The 17701-nt window shown below is 38.1% G+C and overlaps 1 protein-coding gene across 1 annotated transcript; it reads left to right on the plus strand.

Moving 5' to 3' along the window:
- The first annotated feature begins 13274 nt into the window (after window positions 1-13274).
- On the plus strand, window positions 13275-16323 carry LOC126079938 (olfactory receptor 52D1-like). The gene is made up of 2 exons (XM_049891292.1): window positions 13275-13290; window positions 15362-16323. Exon 2 carries the CDS (start codon window positions 15373-15375, stop codon window positions 16321-16323), a length of 951 nt encoding a protein of 316 aa, XP_049747249.1. The 5' UTR covers window positions 13275-13290; window positions 15362-15372.
- Window positions 16324-17701: the final 1378 nt, after the last annotated feature.

The raw sequence follows: 17701 nt of genomic DNA on the forward strand, positions 1-17701 counted from the left end.
ACTTTTTAACAACCTGCGATATGCAGATGACACAAACTTGTTTGTTGAATGCAAAGAGGTCTTGAAGCACTTACTGGTAAAGATCCAAGACCACAGCTTTAGACATGGGTTACTACTCAACATAAAGAAAACAAAAATCCTCACAACTGGACCAATAAGAAGCATCATGATAAAAGAAGACGATATTTAATTTGTCAAGGATTTCATGTACTACGATCTATAATTAATGCCCATGGAAGCAGCGGTGAAGACATATTACAAATGATGCATTACATTGTGCAAATCTGTTGCAAAAAACCTCTAAAAAATGTTGAAAAGTAAAGATGTTACTTTTTAGACTAAGTTGAACCTGACCAAGCTATGATATTTTCAATCATCTCATATGCATGAGAAAGCTGGACAATGAATAAAGGAGACCAAAAAAGAATTGATGCCTTTAAATTATGGTATTGGCAAACAATATTGAACATATCCTGGACTGCCAGAACAATGAACAAGTCTGTCTTGGAAGAAGTACAGACAGAGTGCTCCTTGGAAGGGAAGATGACGAGACTTTGTCTCACATACTTTGGACATGTTATCAGGAGAGGCAAGTCCCTGGAGAAGGACATCATTCTTGGTAAAGCACAGAGTCAGTGAAAAGAGGAGGACCTTCAATGGGATGGATTGACACAGTAGCTGAAACAATGGGCTCAAAGATAACAATAATTGCGAGAATGACTATGCACTGGGTAGTGTTTCATTCTGTTGTGACATGGGGTCACTATGAGTTGGAACTGACTGTAGGGCACCCAGCACCAACAACAATAACAATGCAATTCTCATCAAAATCCCATTTTTATTCACTTCGTATTTCTTATATAATTAAATGAATTTTCTGTGAAAATTCATTCTGTTGAGTTATGGAAGAAATATATCACAGAATTAAACAGGGATTATGTTATAAATATGTGCAGTCTAACAAGATTTAAATATTCAAAACCATATGATTAAGAAAATCATGAAATAAAAAAACATTTTAATTTTTGCTTTATTTAAAACCAAGTGAATACAACATATTTATTTTCCTTTTTCCATAAATACATATAATATTTTTAAGAACCAAATGTCTGAGACTCAAGCAGTCCTGCTGAGGACAGGCACCTGAGATAGTTGAGGAAGACTCAGCCCTCTTTCCCCTCCCCATTGCTTTTCCTGGATATTCCTGTTATTGAGGATTCAGCTCTAAGGATTTAGAAGATTAGTTCTGAACTCAAATCTGCAACTCTCAGTGGCTTCTTTCCCTGACATCATGGAGAAGCCATCTCCACTCCATGCCCAGGGGATACTTGAGCATCTGGAAGCATGACTATAACTGAGCTCATTTGGAAACGCTGTAAGTCACAGGAGAGTGGAAGCTCCCCTCAGGCAATGTGGGTGCTCATCCTGACTCCCTTAGAAACCTGGTGAGGTAAGGCAATCCATGGTCTCTCTCATTTGTGCCATGGGCTAGATGAATAATGGTCTGGACGGAAAGTTCCAGGGCTCCAGTCAGAGCAGAGGGGCTGAGAAAATAAGTTTGTGGAAGGTTTCTGAAGACAGTGAGATCTTGGTATGTAGCCCCTGAAGGGCCTACCTCTATGTTACAGCAGCGGGCATATCTATTATGACAAGGTTTTGGACTGAGCTGCAATTTCTTTGAGAAGAAACATTTCTGTGGGTTTCTCTGTTCAGCTCAGTACAGCAGAGGAAAACTGATGAAGGAAATGATGAGAGGGTAGGTGCATCAGCCCTTTATTATAGTTCAATCTTAGAAACCTCAGATATTTGAACAATGTTTCATGCATTAAATGCATGTATTAGATGCATTATTTTATATTTACAAAACTCTTTAGGTTACACATCTGCTAATGGTTAATATGATGGTTACAGATATTGGAATTAGACTTGTGTTCTAATGCCATCTCCATAAATTCACAGTAAAGTTCTTTGGGGAAATGAATTGAGCATTCTTTTTTTTAATAATTTTTATTTTGCTTTAAGTGAAAGTTTACAAATCAAGTCAGTCTCTCACACAAAAACCCATATACACCTTGCTACACACTCCCAATTACTCTCGCCCTAATGAGACAGCCCGGTCTCTCCCTCCACTCTCTCTTTTCGTGCCCATTTTGCCAGGTTCTAACCCTCTCCACCGTCTCATGCTCCCCTCCAGGCAGGAGATGCCAACATAGTCTCAAGTGTCCACCTGATCCAAGAAGCTCACTCCTCACCAGCACCCCTCTCCAACCCATTGTCTAGTCCAATCCATGTCTGAAGAGTTGGCTTTGGGACTGGTTCCTGTCCTGGGGCAACAGAAGATCTGGGGGCCATGACCACTGGGGTCCTTCCAGTCTCAGTCAGACCATTAAGTCTGGTCTTATGAGAATTTGGGGTCTGCATCCCACTGCCCTCCTGCTCCCTCAGGAGTTCTCTGTTGTGCTGCCTGTCAGGGCAGTCATCAGTTGTAGCCAGGCACCATCTAGTTCTTCTGGTCTCAGGATAATGTAGTCGCTGGTTCATGTGGCCCTTTCTGTCTCTTGGGATCGTAACTGCCTTGTGTCCTTGGTGTTCTTCATTCTCCTTTGCTCCAGGTGGGTTGAGACCAATTGATGCATCTTAGATGGCTGCTTGCTAGCATTTAAGACCGCAGATGCCACTCTTCAAAGTGGGATGCAGAATGTTTTGTTAATAGATTTTATTATGCCAATTAACTTAGATGTCCCCTGAAACCACGGTCCCCAGACCCTTGCCCCTGCTACACTGACCTTCGAAGCATTCAGTGTCTTCAGGAAATTTCTTTGCTTTTGGTTTAGTCCAATTATGCTGACCTCCCCTGTGTTGTGTGCTGTCTTTCCCTTCACCTGAAGTAGTTCTTATCTACTATCTAATTAGTGAATATCCCTCTCCCACCCTCCCTCCCTCCCCCCTCTCGTAACCTTGAAAGAATGTTTTCTTCTCAGTTTAAACTATTTCTCAAGTTCTTATAATAGTGGTCTTATACAATATTTGTCCTTTTGCAACTGACTAATTTCACTCAGCATAATGCCTTCCAGGTTCCTCCATGTTATGAAAAGTTTCACAGACTCCTCACTGTACTTTATCGATGTGTAGTATTCCATTGTGTGAATATACCACAATTTATTTATCCATTCATCTGTTGATGGGCACCTTGGTTGCTTTCACCTTTTTGCTATTGTAAACAGTGCTGCAATAAACATGGATGTGCATATATCTGTTCATGTAAAGGCTGTTATTTCTCTAGGATATATTCCAAGGAGTGGGATTGCTGGATTGTATAGTAGTTCTATTTCTAGCTTTTTAAGGAAGCACCAAATTGATTTCCAAAGTGGTTGTACCATTTGACATTCCCACCAACAGTGTATAAGTGTTCCAATCTCGCCACAGCCTCTCCAACATTTACTGTTTTGTGTTTTTTGGGTTAATGCCAGCCTTGTTGGAGTGAGATGAAATCTCTTTGTAGTTTTGATCTGCATTTCTCTAATGGCTAACGATCGTGAACATTTCCTCATGTATCTGTTAGCTACCTGAATGTCTTCTTTAGCAAAGTGTCTATTCATATCTTTTGCCCATTTTTTAATTGGGTTATTTGTCTTTTTGCAGTTGAGTTTTTGCAGTATCATGTAGATTTTAGAGATCAGGTGCTGATCAGAAATGTCATAGCTAAAAACTTTTCCCCAGTCTGTAGGTAGTCTTTTTACTCTTTTGCTGAAGTCTTTGGATGAGCGTAAGTGTTTGATTTTTAGGAGCCCCCAGTTATCTAGTTTTTCTTCTACATTCTTTATGATGTTTTTTATACTGTTTATGCCATGTATTAGGGCTCCTAACGTTGTCCCTAATTTTTCTTTCATGGTCTTTATCATTTTAGATTTTACGTTTAGGTCTTTGATCCATTTTGAGTTAGTTTTTGTGCATGGAGTGAGGTATGGGTCTTGTTTCATTTTTTTGCAGATGGATATCCAGTTATGCCAGCAGCATTTGTTAAAAAGACTATCTTTTCCCCAGTTAACTGTTTTGGTGCCTTTGTCAAATATCAACTGCTTATACGTGGATAGATTTATGTCTGGATTCTCAATTCTGTTCCATTGGTCCATGTATCTGTTGTTGTACCAGTACCAGGCTGTTTTGGCTACTGTGGTAGTATAATAGGTTCTAAAATCAAGTAAAGTAAGGCCTCCCACTTTGCTCTTCTTTTTCAGTAATGCCTTATTTATCCAAGGCCTCTTTCCCTTCCATACGAAATTGGTCATTTGTTTCTCCATCTCCTTAAAGAATGTCGTTGGGATTTTGATCGGAACTGCATTAAATGTATAGATCGCTTTTGGTAGAATAGATATTTTTATAACGTTTGAATTGAGCATTCTTATCTTGCTTTCTTACCTGTTTTAAAGGAATGATTACCTACCCCAAAACTTCCTTAAAGATTAAGTGAGGTAATGCCTGAAATGCAATTAATAGAGTACCTAATGAATGCTTAATTTATGTAGATTTATTTTATTTTTGTAAACAGATAGATTGGGGATGTATGATGCAGCTCAACAACTTAGACACTATTTATTTTGTTTTCCCCCAGAGGAGATATGTTTCTTCCTCTCCATTCCTTCTTTTTCTTTATCCCATAGTGACATGAGGCACAGAATGGTGACAGAGTTCACTCGTGTTGGCCACTGATCTTTGAGCATGTATGGAAATTTAAATATAATAAGGAAATTTTTAATGTACTACATTTTGGGGTGATTAGAGTGAATTGTAATTAAGCTACAGTGATGTCAGTGGTTTTCTTTAATGTATGTTCATTTTTTTTTTACTAGAAAAGTAATAACATTCCCTTATCTTCTTTTTCTTAATTAATTCATTGGAACAACAGGAAAATCTATGAAAAGACATGGCATCTGCCCAGTAGGATTTGGAATATAATAAAGGAGAAAGATATGGAAAAACATACAATATGACAAAAGATAAGAGCACTGGTAAGTGTGCATACCATAGGGACACTGAGGAGGGGTGCCAGTGATGTATCAGACAGCTAGACAAATAATTTGGGAGAAACTGATGTGTGAGTAGAATCTTCAATTCTAACCAAAATATTACTGAGGATTTTTATGAGTGAAGAAGTACCAAAAAGGACAATGAGACAAGATTTCTGCTTTCATAGATTAAGCTGTTTCACAGTTCTTCTTGCAGTGAATATGGGAGAAGGTATTTCAAGGAGTTAAATCCATTCTTTAGTATTTTATAAGACATGGAAGACCACATGAAATTAGTTGTTTCTTGGTTTGTATTTTTTCTGATGAACGCCGTTACAATTCTTCCTCATTAGTTACATACTTACCGTGGACTATCTAGGCAATGAATACATTGGAAGTATGGGCACTGCTCCAAAAATTCAAACCAAAGTGATAAAGCTAAATCACACTCTGTCTATTTGCCTTCCTATCCATCCCCTTTTTTAGACTCTTTCAAGGTGGCTGTGTAACTTTTTAGGTTATTTTTTGTGTGTGTTTATAGACTTCATGATATAAATGTGTTCATATTGACTGTTTATATAATTTTATGTGCATATGTTAATATCGATAGCAAAATTTATTTCTTATATATTTTTTAAAATTTGGATGTTTTCTATATTTCTATATACCTTGTTTATTTTTAACTGCTGCTGAGCAGTCCACGTAAGAATATACCAAAGATTTTTTTAAGTATTCCTTTTTTGAGGGACATTTTGAGTGCTTCAATTTTTCTTCTATTACAGACAATTTTACAATTTAAATCACTGTATATACTTCCATATGTATTTGTGAAAATTATTTTTAGGGTTGCAACCAGTTAATAGTTCTGTAACAAAATTTTAATGTTTGTTACTACACCATCTTCTAAATTTGGGCCAATTCACAATCCTATCATTTGTGCATAAGACTTGGTATTTATTCCAAACCTCACTAATACTTGTTATCATCAATGTTGATATTCTGTTGGCTAAACATTTAATACGCATTTTTTATTAATTTAGTATTAATTTTCAATTTTCTGATTACAAGTTAGGCTACAATCTATTTTAAGTTAATAGTACAGTTGCATTTACTTCTCTGTGAATTTTCTCTCTACACACAGCCATGTGTCGCTTAACGTGAAATAGGACATTAGGTAATTTGGATGTTGTGGGAACACCATATTGCAGGCAGTCCCTGGGTTAGGAAGTCTGACTTAAGTACAACCCTTAGTTACTAACCAACCCCTAGTAAAGCCTATTATATTGAAAATTCCTCATAAAATGGTTCATAACAACAAATGGGCACTACTTTGCAACTGGCATCAAAACATCATTATCATTATTACATATTAAAGATATTTTAGTGTTTTTTAATGATTTTTATGCATAGATAGGTACCCATTATAAAACCAAACCTGTTGCCATGAAGTCAGAATAGCAACCCTATAGGGCAGAGTAGAACTGCCCCATAAATTTTCCAAGGAGTGTGCCTGGTGGATTCAAACAGCTGACCTTTTGTTAGCAGCCAGGCTCTTAACCACTGTGCCACCAGGGCTGCAAAGAAAAGTATGCTGTATATGATATACTAAGACAAATACTTGACTGATGTTAGACATGAACCATACACAACTGTTCCGACTTAGATACAAATTCAACTTAAAGACAGATTTAGAAGCAGAACTCATTCATAATCTGGAGACTGCTTGAGCATTTGTTGCTGAGCGAATCTGTTGCATTCGCTGTGTCTGATTACGTCTGCTACATCCCATTCTCTGATGGGGATTTCTGAACTCTATCATAACCTTATTGGACCGTGGATGTATATGGGGTCGGACATTGCCCAAGCAGACGTTATGTGGCACATGACTGTAATCCATACATGTATTTTCTATTGGGTAAACATATTCAAATTGTCTGGGGCATAATGAAACTTATTTAGCTAAGGGTTATAGCAAATGGAAAGGGTTAAAGTTAAAGCATGAGAGGAAGATGAGAATTTGGATGCAACCACATATATAGATAGAAGAATAAAAGGCTTAATTGTGAGACCAAAAAAGGGAAAGCATATAAAAATATTCTAGCTCAATGAGTATACACGTAAACATGACAGTAGGATCGGGTCAGATTGAGAGAGAGTTTTGCCTCGTGATGTTAATTTTTCCTGTGAGGTAATAGCTCATCTACTGAGAGTAAGTGCATTGGGAAAGCGTTGATTAGGAAGAGGAAGGATTAGATCTGGACCAGTTCCTTGCTAAAATAGAGTGTGTATGTGGGGATGTGGGTTCCTTTTTAACCAGCATTTATTTTCAAAGCAAAGCTGATGGTGTATTCTAGTGTTGTATACAGTTTGTTCCCCATGCTCTCCCTTATAAACACAAACACAAATGGTCTGCCACACCATTAGGTCAGTGTATCCCCTCACCTACACAAATGTAACTAGACTGACACACCACTAGGGTACTTTATCATAACAGTTGTGAATGAGGGCTATGAAATCAGAATGTCTGAACCAAAACCCAAGTCTACCACTTACCACTTGTTTTACGTTACGCAAGTTACTTAAACACTCATCTTAAAATAAAGATAAAACTTAAATGACTGAATAGACTAACTCTTCTCAGAAAAGCAACAGGATCAGAGGAAATGCTTAGAAATGTTGGCTATTACACTATTACATAACTCCCCAATAGTCTGAGTTTACTATATCCTCATTTTGTTTTGATTTATACCATGATTCAGAACTGCCATTCCCTAGACTTCCCAAAGCTTCCTTGACTAGCATATCCAGTTATTTTAATGCTCAAAATTTAATATCCATCCGTACTAAAAAAACAAACCCACTGCCGTCAAGTCAATTCCAACTCATAGTGACACTATAGGACAGAATAGAACTGCCCCATAGAATTTCCAAGAAGCACCTGGTGGATTTGAACTGCCGACATTTTGGTTAGCAGCCATAGCTCTTAACCACTATGCCACCAGAGTTTCCTATCCATCCTTAAGGACCCTGCAATTCAAATAGCCAAAGTAAACTGAAACTTTGGGTATGAAACTTCAAAGACAGATTGAGGCAAAAATTGCTTTTTTACTGTAATCCAGTATTAATGTCCAGTCGGCTACACATAATTCAATGGACACTGATTTAAAGGTCTCTTTTCTTGGTCACATGGAACCCTGGCTTGGCTGCTAACCAGAAGGTCAGTGGTTCAAGCCCATTAGCTGTTCCATGTGGGAAAGTTGTAGCAGTCTGCTTCTTTAAAGATTTACAGCCTTGGAAACTATATGGAGCAGTTCTACTCTGTCCTACAGGGTCACTATGAGTCAGAATCCATTCCACGGTGGTGAGTTTTTAAATTTTTTTCCTTGGTCAAAAAAAATCATATTTTACACATATCTACAACTATAGGCAGCTTAAATGGAGTGTCTCAGAAACAGTGTTTCTAAAAAGAAGAAAAAATTGTCTTGAAGGATCAGTACAATTTTCAAAGTGTCATTGTAATAGTTTTAAGAAATAGAATAAGTTTAATCAGCACACTGCTGTATGGGAGTAGCAGGGAATAAGTCAATGTATGGAGACCATGATAAGCAAAGAAAAAATCATGAATTGAAATTTGGATATAATAAGCTGCCTACTGTTGATTTGATTGGGTCTCATAGTAACCCTATAGGACAGAGTAGAACAGCCCCACTGGGTTTCCTAATCTGTAATCTTTATGAGATCAGATTGCCAAGTCTTTTCCCCCTTGGAGCCACTGATGGATTTTTACTACCAACTGTTTAGTTAGCACACAAGCGCTTAACCACTGTTCCACCAGGAACCCCTAAATTACCTATTGTTCTTGTTAGGTGTCATCAAGTTGGCTCCACCTCTTTGTGACCCCATAGAAAACATAAGGAAAAACTGCCAGGTCCTGTGCCACCCTCATAATCATTGCTACCTTTGAGTACATTGTTGAAGATTCTGTGTCAATCCATCTCTTTGAAGGTCTTTTTCTTTTTCACTAATTCTCTACTTTACCGAATACAGTGTCCTGCTCCAGGAAATGGGATCTCCTGGTAACATTCCCGAAGTACATGAAACAAAGTCTCACCATCCTCACTTGTAAGAACCATTCTGGCTGTACTTACTTCAAGACAGCTTTGTTCATTCTTCTGGCAGTCCATCATTATTCAATAATCTTTGCAAACACCAAAACTCAAAGGCATCAATTCTTCTTTTATCTCCCTTATTCATTGTCCAGCTTTTGCATGAAAATACCATAGCTTGGGTCTGGTGCACCTTAGTCCTCGAAATGATATCTTTGCCTTTTAACATGTTCAAGAGCTGTATTTCAGAAGATTGGCTCAGTGTAATGTATCATTTAATTTCTTAACTGCTGCTTCAAAGGACATTGATTGTGGATCCAAGTAAAATGAAATCCTTCACAACTTCAGTCTTTACTCTGTTTATCATGATGTTGCTTATTGGTCCAATTGTGAGGATTTTTGTTTTCTTTACTCGACGGCAGTGGGTTTTTTTAGTGGGTTATGTTGAGGTGTAATCCATATTGAAAGCTGCGTTCTTGAATCTCCATCAATGAGTATTTCAAGACCTCTTCTCTTTCAGTAAACAAGTTGTGACATCTGCATATTGCAGGTTGTTAATGAGTCTTCCTCCAATCCTGATGCCCTGTCCTTCTTCATATAGTCCATCTTCTCAGAGTATTTGCTTAGCATACAGACTGAAAAAGTATGGTGAAATGATACAATGCTGACACACACCTTTCCTGATTTAATCCATACACTATCCCCTTATTCTATTTGAATGACTGCTACTGGTCATGTATAGGTCTGGCATGAGCTCAATTAAGGGTTCTGGAATTCTCATTATTTGCAATGTTATCCAGAATTTGTTATGATCTATACAGTCAAATGCCTTTGCATAGTCAGTGAAACACAGGTAAACATCTTTCTCATATTCTTTGCTTTCAGACAAGATCTATTTGCCACCAGCAATAATATACCTCATTCCACATCCTCTTCTGAATCCTGTTTGCATTTTCGGCAGTTCTCTGTTGATGTACTGCTACATCCCTTTTTGAATAATCTTCAGCAAAATTTTACTTGTGTGTGTAATATTAATGATATTGTTCTATAATTGCTACATTCTGTTGGATCTCCTTTCTTTGGAAGGGGAACAAATATGAATTTCTTCCAGTTAGTTGGCAGTCTTCCAAATTTCTTGGCATAGACGAGAGAAGCACTTCTCAAGTGCACCTGTTTGTTGAAAAATCTCAGTTGGTATTCTGTCAGTTCCTGGATCCTTGATTTTTTGCCAATGCCTTCAGTGCAGCTTGGATTTTTCCTTCAATAACATCAATTCTTGAACATATGCTACCTCTTGAAATGGTGGAATGCCCACCAATTCTTTTTGGTACAGTGACTCTGTGTATTTCTTCCATCTTCTTTTTTATGCTTCCTGAGTTGTTTAATTTTTTGCCCATATTCAATATTGTAACTCAAAGACTGAATTTTTCCTTCAGTTCTTTCATATTGAGAAGTGTTGAAAGGTTCTTCCCTTTTGATTTTCTGATTCCAGGTCTTTGCACATTTAATTATAATACTTTGTCTTCCCAAACCACCCTTTGCACTATTCTATTTAGCGCATTTCTGTCATAATTTCTTCTTTTGCTTTAGCTTTTCTATGTTCAAGAACAACTTTAGAGTCTCTTCTGACATCCGTTTTTGTTTTTCTTTCTTTTCTGTCTTTTTAATGACCTTGAGTCTCTTCATGTATGATGTCCTTCCACAACTCTCCTACTCTTCAGTCATCAGTGTTAAGTGAATCAAATCTTTTTCTTTGATGATCTCTAAATTCATGTGGGATATTCTCAAGAGTATACTTTGACTCTCATGGACTAGTTTTAATTTTTTTCAGGTTCATCTTGAGCAATTGGTAGCCCCTTCCCTAGTCAGCTCCTGGGATTGTCTCACTAATGATACTGCACTTCTCCATCAACTCTTTCCATTGATTTAGTCGATTTGATTCCTGTGCATTCTGTCTAGCGTGGTCCGTGTGTACAGTCACAGTTTATGCAGTTGAAAAAAGGTATTTGCTATGAAGAAATCTTTAGTCTTAATCAAGAGGAAATCACAGAGTTGTTTGATAACCTGCATATATATACATATATATTCAGGAGCAAAATAATTTAAGACTATAAGTTATAATCATATTGTTACAGTTGTTGCCTGCTCAGCTCAGAGCAACACACACTCTATGTCCAGTGGAGAGTCATTAACATGGCACTGAGCCACTTGTGTCTTGCCACAATGTTATCAGACCCCTCTTATCCCTTGCCATCGTCCTGAATAAGTCCCATGTTCATGTGAATTCATCTACTTCTGGTCATTCCAAACAATCTATTTATTCTTTCAAATTTTGGCATTACAGTCTCAAGCCATGCTCTGTAATTTGTCGTGATCCAAATTTTTTATGACAAAAATCAGGAAAATTAGAATTCTTGTCTCTATTCTCCTTGGAAGCAAGAATAGCAAGACTTCATCTCACGTACTTTGGAAATGTTATCAGGAGGGATCAGTCCCAGGAGAAGGACATTATGTTTGGTAAAGTAGTACATCAGCAAAAAAGAGGAAGGCCCTCAATTAGATGGATTGACACAGTAGCTGCAACAATGGGCTCAAACATAAAAATGATTGTGAGTATGGTGCAGGACTGGACAGTGTTTTGTTCTCTTGTACATAGGAGTTGTTAGGAGTCAGAACTAATGCAACGGCACTTAACAACAGCCATAACATTTAACTCTATTCATTTTGTTACCATTGCACTATTTCTCACTAAGTACTCAAAAGCCTAGGAAGAAAGACCTTGCAGTCTACATCTGAAAAAATTGGCTAGTGATAACCTTATGAATAACAGTGGACCATTGTCTGATGTAGGGCTGGAAGATGAGTCCCTCAAATTGGAAAACACTCAAAAGACAACTGAGGAAGAGCTGCCTCCTAAAAACAGAGTCAACCTTAATGACGTGAATGGAGTTAAGCTTTCGGGACCTTCATTTCCTGATGTGGCATGATTCAAAATGAGAAGAAACAGCTGCAAATATCCATTAATAGTAGGAACATGAAATGTACTAAGTATGAATCTAGGAAAATTGGAAATCATCAAAAAAGAAATAGAATGCATAAACATTGATACCCTAGGCATTAGTGAGCTGATGGACTGGTATTGACCACTTTGCATCACACAATCATATGGTCTACTATCCCAGGAATGACAAATTGAAAAGGAATGATATCGTGTTCATGGCCAAAAAGAACATTTCAAAATCTATCCTAAAGTGCAAAGCTGTCAGAGATATATTAATATCCATACATCTACAAGGAAGACCAGTTAAAACAACTATTATTCAAGTTTACCCACCAACCATTAAGGTCAAAGACGAAGAAATTAAAGATTTTTACCACCTTCTCCAGTCCGAAATTGATTGAACATGCAATCAGGATGTATTGATAATTACTGGAAAACGGAATGCAAAAGTTGTAGACAGAGAAGAAGGATTTGTAGGTCAAAAATATGATCTTGGTGATAGAAACAAAACCAGAGTCATATGATAGAATTTTGTAAGACCAACGACTTCTTCATTGCAAACACCTTTTTTTTAACAACAAAGAAAGGCATCTACACACATGGACCTCGATGGTTGGAACACACAGGAGTCAAATCAACTATATTTGTGGAAAATGAACATAGGAAAGCTCGATATATTATCAGCAAGAACAAGGCCAGGGGCTGACTGTGAAACAGACCATTAACTGGTTGTATGCCATTTCATGTTGAAGTTGAAGAAAATTAGAACAAGTCCACGAGAGCCAAAGTGCAGCCTCGAGTATATCCCACCTAAATTTAGAGACCATATCAAAAGCAGATTCGATGCACTGAATACTAATAAGCAAAGATCAGATGAGTTGTGGAATGACATCAAGGATACCACACATGAAGAAAGCAAGAGGTCATTAAAAAGACAGGAAAGAAAGAAGACACCAAAATGGATGTCAGAAGAGACTGCCAGTTGCTCTTGAATGTTGAGTAGCTAAAGCAAACTACAGAAATGAAGTCAAAAACTGAACAGAAGATTTTCAAAGGTGGTTTGAGAAGATAAAGTATTATAATGAAATGTGCAAAGACCTGAAGCTAGAAAATCAAAAGGAAGGAGCGTGCTTGGCATTTCTCAAGCTGAAAGAAGTGAAGAAAAAATTCAAGCATTGAGTTGCAATAATGAAGAATTCTACAGGAAGATATTAAATGACACAGCATAAAAAGAAGATGGAAGAAATACAATCACTGTACCGAAAAGCATTTTTTGACCTCCAAACCATTTCAGGAGGTAGCATACGATCAAGTACCAATAGTACTGAAGGAAGAGGTCCAAGCAGCACTGAAGGCATTGGCAAAAAACACGGCTCCAGGAATTGAAATACCAATTGAGATATTTCAACAAACAAATGCAGCACTGGAGGGGCTCACTTGTCTATGCCAAGAAATTTAGAAGATAGCTACTTGGACAAAAGACTGGAAGATCCAACAGAATGTGGAAATTATCCAACAATATTATTAATATCACACACAAGTAAAATATCACTGAAGATCATTTAAATGTGGTTACAACACATATCAACAAGAACTGCCAGAAGTTCAGACCAGATACAGAAGAGGACATGAAACAAGGGATATCATTGCTGATGTCAAATGAATTCTGGCTGAAAGCAGAGAATTCCAAAAAGGTATTTACCTGTGTTTTGTTGACTGTGAAAAGGCATTCGACTGTGTGGATCATAGTAAATTATGGATAACATTGGTAAGAATGGGAATTCCAGAACACTTAATTGTGCTCATGAGGAATCTGTACATAGATTAAGAGGCAACCATTCAAACAGAACAAGGGGTTACTGTGTGGTTTAAAGTGAGGAAAGATGTGTGTCAGGGTTATATCCTTTCATCATATCTATTCAAACTGTATGCTGAGCAAATAATCCAAGAAGCTGAACTATATGAAGAAGAACAGGGCATCAGGATTGGAGGAAGACTCATTAACAACCTGTGTTATACAGAAGACACAACCTTGCTTGTGGAAAGTGAAGAGGACATGAAGAACTTACTGATGAAGATCAAAGTCCACAAACTTCATCATGGATTGCACCTCAGCATAAAGAAAACAAAAATCCTCACAACTGGACCAATAAGCAACATCACAATAAATGGGAAAAAGATTGAAGTTGTCAAGGATTTCATTTTACTTGGATGCACAATCAACTGCCATGGAAGCAGCAGTCAAGAAATCGAAAGACATATTGCACTGGGCAAATTTGCTGCAAAAGACCTCTTTTAAAGTGTTGAAAAACAAAGACATCATCTTGAAAACTAAGGTACATCTGACCCAAGCCATGCTGTTTTCCATCACCTCATACGCATGTGAAAGCTGAGCTTTGAATAATGAAGGCTGAAGAATTGATGCCTTTAAATTATGTTGTTGGTGAAGATTATTTAATATAACATGGACTGCCAGAAAAAACAAATCTGTCTTGGAAGAAGTACAGCCAGAATACTCCTTAGAAGCACGGGTGGTGAGGCTTTGTCTCAAATACTTTGGACAGGTTATCAGGAGATACCAGTCCCTGGAGAAGGACATCATGCTTGGTAAAATAGAGGGTCAGGAAAAAAAAGGAAGACCCTTAAGGAGATGACACAGTGTCTGCACCAATGGGCTCAAACATGGCAATGGTTGTGAGGATGGGGCAGGACCGGGCAGTATTTCATTCAGAATGGACTCCTAGCAACAACTCCAAATCTATCCCTTTTACACAATCTTAAACTTGCAAATGACATCACTTCTTGCTAGGAGATTTTAAGATCTTTAAGTTATTTAATTCTGTGTTTTGGTGCTTAGATATTTTGCCTATTTAACTTCTATAGATCAATTGCACTGCAAATTACAAATACAGATGAATGAGAAAATATCTTTGGAAATAGATGAGTAAAGATTACTAAAACTGCTCTGTTCATGGGTTAGGAAGTTCACAGAGCTCAGTGGACCTACCTAAAGAGAACAAAATACTTCCTGTAGTTCTCACTGAAGATGCCTTCAACGTATTGGTTCAGCTGGTGCTTTATTGGCGGCAGAGATAATAGCTAGCACCCTGTTAGATAATGATATAATCTTCATCTAAATTTTTGCATGCATTGTAATTTTTCAATGGCCTGCAATTTTGGATTATTTAACTGATCAGAAATTTTGAATATTAGAAATGATTATTTTGATTATTTTACAGGAAAATAAATGACACCTGTTATGCCATCTTATAATAAGACTGATGTCCATCCATCAACCTTCATTCTCGTTGGCATTCCTGGGTTGGAAGCTGCCCACATCTGGATGTCCATCCCCTTTTGTGTGGTCTACCTTTTGGCCCTACTGGGAAACTTCTCCATTTTGTTCATCATTAAGACAGACCCCAAACTTCATGAGCCAATGTATCTCTTCCTCTGCATGCTGGCTGTGGCTGACCTTATTGTGTGCACTACAGCTGTGCCAAAAGTTCTCAGCCTCTTCTGGTTCAATGACGGAGAGATTCATTATGAAGCCTGTCTCACTCAAGTGTTCCTGATTCATTCTTGCTCCACCATGGAATCTGGGTTCTTTCTGGCCATGGCTTTTGACCGCTATGTAGCCATCTGTCATCCATTAAGACATTCGATGATTCTGACCCACACAGTGATAGGAAAGATAGGTCTACCCATTGTACTCCGGGGAACTGTGCTTTTCAGTCCTCATCCTTTCCTGCTGCATTTGCTTCCCTATTGCAAAACCAATATCATTTCTCACACCTACTGTGAGTTCATGGCCCTCATCAAAATTGCCTGTGCTGAGACAAGAATTCGTGGAGCCTACAGCCTAACTGTTGCCTTCCTTACTGGGGGGGTGGACTTTATACTGATCATTTGTTCTTATATACTCATACTCCACACTGTTTTCCACCTCCCATCTAAAGACGCCCGACTCAAGACCTTGGGCACCTGTGGCTCCCATGTCCTTGTCATCTTGGTGTCCTATACTCCAGCCTTCTTCTCTTTTCTCACCCACAGGTTTGGGCACCATGTGGCTTCCCATGTCCACATATTTGTAGCTAACATCTATCTTCTGGTCCCACCCATGGTAAATCCCATTATCTATGGGGTGAGGACCAAGAGGATACGGGACAGGTTCCTTAAACTTTTCAGTTTTTTAAAAACTCTGAACTGAATCCTCTTTTTGGCAACTAATATTCAAAGAAAAACTTTTTAATATCCATCTAAGAGTATGTGGTTTCTCATCAACCCCCTCCTTTAATAGTTAAATGACTAAAGTTTTTCTATGGGAAATAACTTATAAAAGACATATTATATATGTAAATAGATATAGCTATAGATTATCTATGTGCAGCAGAAATATTTCTCAATAAATAATGAAATTAGTCTTTTAGACTGCTCCAAAACAATCATTTGAACCTATTGCTGTGACTATCATGCAGTGTATTTAAAAATTCTAATGTACCCGAATACCTGAATGTAACACTACAGCAAACATTAGCCTGAACATATCCTACGTGGACATCATGGTTATAGAAGAGCAGGAGGCTTAAATAAATTATATCTTCACCATCCTTTTTCTGGGCCATTTTGATGACACTCTGGAGTTCATCTTAGTTTACTTTTCATTCACACATTATTGCTCCCTCTTTTTTTGAAGAAATTCTACTTGTCACCCACCCATTGTGTTATGTGATGTGGGACCTAATTAACTGTGTCATACTTATTTTTCATGCTTCAAGAAAATGTCTTAGTTTCTTAGCTTCACAATAAAGTTTCCATATCCCTTTCTAGACTCCTCAGCTTTAAGCATGTTCAGATTCTTCGGTCTCTCCTTAATTAAGAGTATTTAGTCTGCTCTCGTGTATCATTTACTGTGACATTTGGCCATTTGAAAGGGCCTGGCTGTATATTTATATACTTTTTTTTTAAGAATTTTTATTGTGCTTTAAGTGAAAGTTTACAAATCAAGTCAGTCTCTCACATAAGAACCTATGTACACCTTGCTACGTATTCCCATTTACTCTCTCTCCCCCCTGTGAGACAGCCCACTCCCTCCTACCACTCTTTCTTTTTGAATCCATTTTGCCAGCTTCTAAGCCCCTCTACCCTCCCATCTCCCCTCCAGGCAGGAGATGCCAACATAGCCTCAAGTGTCCACCTGGTCCAAGTTGCTCACGCCTCACCAGCATCCCTCTCCAACCCATTGTCCACTCCAATCCATGTCTGAGGAGTTGGCTTCGGTAATGGCCCCTGTCCTGGGCCAACAGAAGGTCTGGGGACCATGACCACAGGGGCTCTTCCAGTCTCAGTCAGACCATTAAGTCTAGTCTTGTTATGAGAATTTGGGGTCTGCATCCCACTGTTCTCCTGCCCCCTCAGGGGTTTTCTGTTGTGTTCCCTGTCAGGGCAGTCATAGGATGTAGCCAGGCACCATCTAGTTCTTCTGGTCTCAGGATGATGTAGTCTCTGGTTCATGTAGCCCTTTCTGTCTCTTGGACTCGCTATTATCTTGTGTCCTTGGTGTTCTACATTCTCCTTTGATCCCAGTG

This window comes from Elephas maximus, chromosome 7 (genome assembly GCF_024166365.1).
Source record: "Elephas maximus indicus isolate mEleMax1 chromosome 7, mEleMax1 primary haplotype, whole genome shotgun sequence".
NCBI classification, from domain to species: Eukaryota; Metazoa; Chordata; class Mammalia; order Proboscidea; family Elephantidae; genus Elephas; species Elephas maximus.